Source organism: Pygoscelis adeliae, unplaced genomic scaffold (genome assembly GCF_000699105.1).
Source record: "Pygoscelis adeliae isolate BGI_AS28 unplaced genomic scaffold, ASM69910v1 Scaffold42, whole genome shotgun sequence".
Classification (NCBI taxonomy): Eukaryota; Metazoa; Chordata; class Aves; order Sphenisciformes; family Spheniscidae; genus Pygoscelis; species Pygoscelis adeliae.
In genome coordinates, this window is record NW_008824283.1 from 6,989,186 (window position 1) to 6,997,852 (window position 8,667).

At 38.9% G+C, this 8,667-nt stretch overlaps 1 protein-coding gene across 1 annotated transcript in view; it reads right to left on the bottom strand.

The window, feature by feature from the left end:
• The window catches only part of SLIT3 (slit homolog 3 (Drosophila)), a 260,861-nt gene that overhangs the window by 229,444 nt on the left and 22,750 nt on the right, over positions 1-8,667 (bottom strand). Inside the window, exon 3 of the mRNA XM_009318576.1 lies at positions 215-286. Coding sequence (XP_009316851.1) covers positions 215-286 — 72 coding nt within the window. The remainder of the gene's footprint in view (positions 1-214; positions 287-8,667) is intronic.

The window sequence follows — 8,667 nt, forward strand, 5'->3', positions numbered from 1 at the left end:
TCCCTGCTCCTCACGAGCAGTAGCAGAGAAGTCGCCTACTGTGGTTTAATTAGCAGTAACCCCAGCCTGGGGGAAGTGTGAGATTTCACTTTGCTACCTATACCGCCAGTCTGAGGTGGGAAGGAAGGATACCAAGCCCCCAGATTCGCCCAGCACTGCAGCACGGGGAGAGCCACCCCCCCCGCCGCCCCAGCACAGCACCAAGTCAACTCACAGGATCTCCAGGTCGCGCAGGGCTCGGAAGGCTCCATCTTCGATGCAGCTGATCTGGTTGTTGTCCAGTTGCCTGCAGAAAGGAAGGGAGAGGATGAAGGCTGGCCGGTACGGGCAGAGCTGCCTCGGAGCGCCAGGTTGGGGGCTTCCCCGTCACCGAGGTGTCCCTCCACCCCCTCGCAGCGCCTGCTCGCCACCCGGCGCAGGGCTGCTCAGCTGCCACGCTGCTCTGGCTCTGCTCGCTGCTGTCTGACAGCGCTGCACGCTACCGCACACTGAAGCCTGTCAGGTCTCAGTAAATATTAATTGTGCCTTTTTTTTTTTTTTTTTTTTTTTTTTAAAGGCGTAAGGGAGTAATTTCATTACATTAGGGCATCCAATCCATTATGAGCTTTTACCGTCATGTCACTGAAACAATTTCATTAAGCTAAAGGCCTGTAAATCATTGGAGGTCACTGTGCTGCCCTCCGTGACCTCCCAGAATGCCTTTTTTTCTTTTACTGGAAGTTGGAGTCCTCTGTCCTGACAGTACTAAATCTCCAGGCTTTATCTGCCCAAGAGCTGTGAGAGTGCACAGGGAATATACCAATTCCAAATTAGACTCAACTAATCTAATTTTATAGTCTTTTTATTATTCTAAGCACCAAATGTCTGTGGTGGTTCAATGCCTCTCTGCATTGTTACTGGTCCCATCTGGTAGCCCGTTCTATTGAAAGATTTCTGACTAAATACAGATTCTGTCTAACTGCATCAGGGAGAGCAATCCAGAGACAGAAAACATTATACACACGTACACTTAAAACACTATTTTGCTTCAAAATGTGTAATTTAATATTTGGATGGTGGAGTTCTCTCATTTGTCTCCCTGCATACGCATGATTTAAATATATTTTACAATATATGTGGATACAGCAGTACAGCTACATCTGTCTCTTTTGCTTAGCAATTAAAGTTATAAGTTGTAATTTAAAATTCAGTGATTACATTTTCTGACATCTGATCCTTTAAATTTTACACTTAGAGAAATAAAATTATGTACCTACCCACGTGTAAGTACAATATCTGCATTTCATAATAAAAAATAGATGCAGGCTCCCGACTCTATATTAAACTGCCCTTTGCACAGCATATACTTTAGATTTGGTGAGGGAGGGACCATTTGTCCTGTGTGTGTAAAGTATCATGAACAAAGATACCAAGATTACATTGCAGTTTCTGGTTGCTATTACAAAATAATAAAGATATACGCAGAGATAGCAAATACATTACACCCGTGTATAATATATTTGTACAGTTTTACCAACTTCTTTCCAATTATTTGCTGTGCCTAATTTTTGGACTAAATAGACATTTGTCACAACTTTCTTATTATACAACAATAAAGCACAGACAGAGCACTACAGTGTAAGTACAAAACAAAAAACCAAACCAAAGTTTCTTTGGGATAAAGAGCAGAAGGCAATACAAAGGTTTAAATGAAGCAATGGCAAATATAATCTTTATGCACCCCTTCAAAGATTAAGTTTGATCTACTAACGTTGAACATCTTGAATGTGTATATATTTGAAGACTGTGGGAAACTTACCCTTTGTAATATAGTCTGGTCTTGATGAACATCAGGTTTTTTATGATTTAAAGTGCATGAAAAACCATACACACTATAAGGTCTACTAAAAAGCTTAGCAAGCATAAAGCCCAGCTAAGGTTTCTCGTAGCTCTCGTAACGTTGGAGAACATGCTGAATTTGGCAAAAGTTCAGCGATGTATCTTATGCTGATAGATACCGGGATGTACAATCATCCAAAATGGAGTTCCTGCATAGTATATATACTATGGGTATATATACTATAGGTATATAAGTCTATACATACATATTTCTTTATGTTCTCTCTGCTTCTCCCACCACCTAGCAAATATGCTAAAAACTATATATTTTTGACTGCTGGGAGGACCAGTGGCTGCTGAGTGGCTTTTTCCGAGATCCCTGTTTAATTGTGTGGGTTGTTAAAAATTTGTTGCTCAAACAGAAAGGATGGTGGATTTCAGGAAGAATAAACTTAAAATGAGTTAAATATAACGCTAGTTGCATGACTAAGTACTTTACACTTCAGTTGGCTTTATTAAGCATGAAGTTGGCACATACTGGCATGACGAAGAGAAAGCAGGCACAATGTGAGAACACCTCTCTCTCTTCTTCTACGGGAAGTACTATATATTGCCTATTTTTATTTGAGTTATACTATAATATTGATTCTTCTGCCAAATACACTAAAATAAGCAAATAAACCCAGCGTGTGAGTCACAAAGCCTTCTGATTAAAGGGCTTTATATGCAGTGTATTTTTTTTTTAAAAAGCTACTCTCATAGATTGATTTTTGTTGAAAAAGCGTAATGACAATCTTAACCATATTTCTATAGGTCCAGTCATGCTAGTGCTAACAACCAAGTTTAGTCCGTGTGATTCATCCATAGGACCACAGCAAGGGAACCCTCTAGATGCTCAGAAGACATGCACTTAGCAGGATAGTCAGTAAATAGGGAAAATATTCATTAAAGATACACCCTGATTCTGCATGCCCCATAAACTAAAGCTGCAGTCTGTGGGAGACATCCACATGCTTAATGCTTCTTTGTAACAGACAGAGCTCATGTCTCCTGATATCTATCACACTAAAACATTCACATCTGTGTTTAACTCTAAGCATGAGAATTTCTTCTCAAAAGGAATAGAACTATTAGTTGTCTTAAAATTAGGCATGGCTGTGTTTAAGACCCTTCACCTCCCCATTTATTTTTCAATGTGTAAAGATGGAAATTCTATTTCCTTGCATCTGTACAGCACCCTGGTGAGTGGTTTAGCAGAGACCAGAGATTTGAGAGTTTGAAGTCTAAACAACATTTTCCTTCCAAGACAATGTGTTAGTTTAAAGTTTTGAGAAAATGTCAGGTAAAGCCTTCCACAAAAGCAAAGACAGGTGTTCAACACATACTTTTATGCCCGCGAAGACAAACTAAAAAGCCCGTGATGTGGGCTAGCAGCCAGATCGTATACTCGAAGCAGGTAAGCTGTGCGTGCAGCTCTTCAATGCGCAGAATAGACATGCCTAACATTTGTTGAGAAGAACATCTTATCTGAATAAAACTAATCATATGCAGGGAAATTAAAAATTCCACTTTAAAAAAAAGGAAAAAAGAATCGGTATTTCAGAACAGCTGGCACATACATTTCCTTGAGGAACATGCGACACTGCTCTCGTTTCTTCATCGCTGCCTTCTGAATGGAGCACTCAAACACACACGGATCACTGCCAAGATGGAGCACAGCTACCTGAGACACAGATCAGCTGCTCCAGGCTTACAGGTAAATTTAAAAAATGGTCTCAGCCAGCAGAAGCATTTATTCAGATTTAAATGCCACCTCTATTTGTCAGTGTTCATACCCTTTCTAGAAGATCTTTTTCTCCTCAATATTACAAAAAGGATGTTATACATGTAATGCTGGAACGTAATGGTGGAAAAAGGTCAGACAACACAAACTCAGATTTAAGTTGGAATTTTAAAATGGACAATTTTAAAATGGACAAAGTCACTTTTTATACCTCCTTTTACTCCTGCCTTTTTAAGGAATACAGCACTAAGCTCAGACTTTATCTAAAACTATCAAGTGATTCAATTGCCTCTGAAGAAAATAAGGGTTCTCACGCAGAAAAAGTGAGCCTCTATGTTTAAGAGAGGCTAAAGGATGAATGAAACCACAATAACCGATCTGTGTGAAATTGCCATACAATATGTATGGCACATCATAAGAGCTGCAAGCCAAGGCACGAACAAGTAAACACCGTTAAACTCTGAACTTCCAAGTTTTTGCTAAGTTAGACAGATATCTAACTTTTATTTGGGTGAAAGTGTTTGGGTTAAATGCTGAATCTCTTATGCATTAGACACAAAGCGCTGGACTTGGGCTCGGTGACGTTGTCAGAAGGGTTCTTGCTCCAACGTCAGTGAGCTGAGATCCCTGCCTGGGAAACCCAGCAGCTAGCGTGTGATTGAATTACCTACTCTGACCTCACCTAAGAGGCTCCAGGGATCCGAGATCTCCGTGACAGGCAATTAGCAACCAGACAATACTAACAGATAGAAAGAGCAATACCAGAAGATCTCGGAGAACAGAGCAAAACACTTGAGCAAGGAAAATATTGGATGGGTATGTGGGATTTAGGTGAAGTGTGACACAGACAAATGCTTATAAACAGTGTGAGAATTTACAAAACTATTTGGAGAAAAAGGCACCTTTCATATGGTAGAGCTATAATACATAATGCCATATGTATTATTATAATCTGACTCTAACCATGACTCAACAGCTAGTCTCAGTTTTTATTAAAAAGCAGGAAAATTATGTGACTAAATTATATGCAACTGACTGATCACTGTCTATCTTTAAAATTGATGTTTTAAAGAAAAAAAACTTACACAAATCACTTTTCTATGAAATGAGAAATAACGCTGCATCCTAATAGATTTATATCACTGGACACTCTTATGGTTTGGCCAAGACACCACTTTAACTGTTTAAAACACAATTTCCCTGACAGAATATAACTCCAGCTTATCCATTTACATTTGTACACTATCTATCATACATGAGAGTTAAATTTCAAATAACATTTGGAAGGAATAGGATTTTACAATGTGGATATTCTTTTGCCATTTGAAATAATCCTTTAAGTACCAAGGCTTGGAGGTTTTGCTCACAAAAATAAGGAATATTTAGTTTTCAAATGCATTTGAGAGATAAAAATCCCCAGCAACAAAGCTGATATAATTTTTATCATGCTACCAGATTTAAGATTTAAAAAAAAAAACAACAAACCCAAAACTGTTCTAAAATGTTAAAGAATTTAATTCATCCAGGGTGAAATTTTCCAAAACCAAAATAATCTAATGTTTTACTAACATTAAAAGTCAGTTAATGTTTAAAACCCTACATTTCTATTAGGAGCAATGTTTCTTCATAGTATGCCAACTAACCTCATGCCATGTATAAGAGCTTTCAATATTTTTTCTGCAATTTGCCATACTCACATTCATGAAGAAGAGGTCCTTCAAGCATCAACATTTCACCATAATGAACTATATAATCAGTGTTTTGTACTTTGTTTCATTGAGGGATTTTTTTTTCCATTTACAAACATTACTGAGGACACTGCAGAGCTCAAGTGTTAATCTGGTTTTTAATTACACTGTGACAGTAGTTTAATTACTATAACCTCTTTCTGTATTTTGTCCAGAATCTAGTTAAATATTTAAATAAAAGCCTGTATTAACAAGTACAGTAATAAATACTTTTCAGATTTGTTTCCCATATTTTACATGTTTAGCATAAAAAGAAGTGTTAGAATAGTTGCATATTTAAGTTCTACTGTTACAGATACAAAATTACTCTACTACCATTATAGGTATCTACTGTTGTAGATCCGAGATTAAGCAAGAGCTGTTTCCTCATTAATAAAAGACTTGCATATTTAACCAGAAGTATCGATATCAAAGGTATTGTATTACTGAAGTATTTAAAGGACTTTTCAATAGCCATTTCACAGGAAAATAAATTCACTGTAACTTACTTATTATAGAACTGTTGTTAGAAAAAAAAGAATTTTGTTAATTACATCTCCAAAAGAACCTCAGTTTGGACAACATTTTCCCCAAACCTTTTCCATTTTTGTTTCTAATAAAAACTGCTGGGTCTATGCCATCACTTGCCTGTTAAGTTTATACCCTAGTACTGAAGCTCTTCAATAACCTGTAAGAATTAGACACTCTGTAACATTTATTGTCCAGCCTCCAAACCAGTCCTTATATAACTTTGACAATGTTAAAATTTAAAAGGAAAGTGACACCAACATATCTATGTAAAATTTCTCACCTACCAAACTAAAGTCCTTATCCTTAAATTAAATTGATAAGGAAGCACCATAAATGGTAATAGATGGTCCTTTGAAGTAATATTAAATTCAATTAAATTGAAATAATATGAAGTTATTTCAAAGTAGCTTTTAATGCATTTTTCATGTTTAATTTTTACTCTTTATTGATGCTTTACTAAAATCATTCTCTAAGAGCTTGCTTGTATTAGAAAATATAAAGAATTGATACATTAAATTCAACGTTAAAATAATTCTCAAGTGGAGTAAACCGGTGGTGCAAAACACAAATGACAGAACCGCTGTGATCAAGCTGAAATCTCCCTCTGAGATTTTTACAAGTGTTCCAAGATTCCTTTTTTTTTTTAATTTCCTAAAGATGTGGTTTTGCCAAAAGCTACGGTTGAAGCATTGTGCAGAAATAGCTCATCTGCATGAAACAATTGGGCACAGTCATATTCTGTCTTCAGTTTTCATTGACAATCTATGTTGCCAGGTTGTTAAATAAGGAGGGAGGGATATCTGTTTTGAGGGGAAGAGCTGCTTATAAATAATTACTCTGCAGACTATTCAAAAGTATTATGTATTTGCTCTAAGTTTTTTTTTATTACATTAACTCACAACTCAAAATGTTGTTGTCAAAAATAGACATCATATTAGCTTAATACAAAACTGAAGTGGCTAATGAACACGTAGGCTACTCCTGCCTCTTCCCACAAGAATAAATACACACAAACCCAAGATTTCCTTTCAATATCAGGGGGTTTAGAACATTTGTTTTTTCTTTTTTTAACTCCCTCTGGTTGCTGATGTAACAAATAGTGCATACCAAGCACAGAAATGGCTGTCTCCATAGCAATTGGGGCAGGTTTTACGGTTTCCCTAGTTACTCTTGACTGATAACCATCTGTTGTTCTCCTCTGCCATAGCCCCAAAGGGGAAAAGGGGGAGAAAGGAAGATAAAATGGGTGTTAGAGAATATGAAAGTTAGTTATCATAGTGGTTTTTACATTTCCAGAAGGTTTGCACTGACTTAAATCTTTGCTTTATTGTTATTTTCAGTTGACAAGTATCAAATACCACATGTAAAGAAAAGTTCTAACTCCAAAATGTTATTATCATTCACCTTATTAATAGGAAATCATACTAGGGAGTCATATTAGGAATATTAAAAGGAAATCATATCATTAGGGATGTTATTATGAAACTGCGGAAAATCTGAAACTAAGGCATTTATGTAGGAAAAAATATGCAGATATTTAATCTAAATAATTAGTAGAAATTTGTAATGTACAAAGAGCATGAGGTAGAGGAGGTGCAGAAGGTCAGCATCCACCTAGCTGCTGCAGGTGGAATAGGATCACTAAGTAACTGCTACTTTCCACCCCTGACCTGCAATAATGGCTGGAAGTTACCTCTGTTTACATGTTTGTGGCCATCACTTCCATGAAACCTTAAGCCCCTTCCTCCCCTTCAGTGTGTCCGTGTGGTGCTCTAAGGGAGACACAGGGACAGCGTGCCTGCAGGGACCAGGCTCCCTGTGCCTGCATCCTTCCTCAAGGACAGCAGCACCGCAAACTTGCACCACGGGCAGCCCCTGATGGTCCTGCTGCCCGAGGCATGTGTCAAGACGCGTACTATAAGCAAGGTCAATGTTTACATAGGCTCACGTACCATCATGGTATTACTTACATGGAACGAGTACCACGTCATGCTCATTTTGAAGGAAAAACAAATAAGCCTCCACAGGCTAGCTGTTAAGGCAGATCAATATAGCAGCATGCAACTGGGGTTTGGGTTTTTTCCTTGAAAATGATTCTGTGTGTATGTTCCGTGTAGTAACAAATTCATTACAGAACCAAAACTTAAAAAAGAAAGACACAGAATGCTTCATCCTTGGGCAGGAGTGTTGATCTGCTTGAGGATAGGAAGGCTTTACAGAGGGATCTGGACAGGCTGGGTTGATGGGCCGAGGCCAATTGTACGAGGTTCAGCAAGGCTCAGTGCAGGGTCCTGCACCTGGGTCACAACAACCCCTTGCAACGCTACAGGCTTGGGGAAGAGTGGCTGGAAAGCTGCCTGGAGGAAAAGGACCTGGGGGTGTTGGTCGACAGCTGGCTGAACATGAGCCGGCAGTGTGCCCAGGCGGCCAAGAAGGCCAATGACATCCTGGCCTGTATCAGGAATAGTGTGGCCAGCAGGAGCAGGGAAGTGATCGTGCCCCTGTACTCGGCACTGGTGCGGCCGCACCTCGAATACTGTGTTCAGTTTTGGGCCCCTCACTACAAGACATCGAGGTGCTGGAGCATGTCCAGAGAAGGGCAACGAAGCTGCTGAAGGGTCTAGAGCACAAATCTTGTCTGGAGAACAAGTCCTATGAGGAGCGGCTGAGGGAGCTGGGGTTGTTTAGCCTGGAGAAAAGGAGGCTGAGGGGAGACCTCATCGCTCTCTACAACTACCTGAAAGGAGGTTGTAGCGAGGTGGGGGTCGGTCTCTTCTCCCAAGTAACAAGCGATAGGACGAGAGGAAA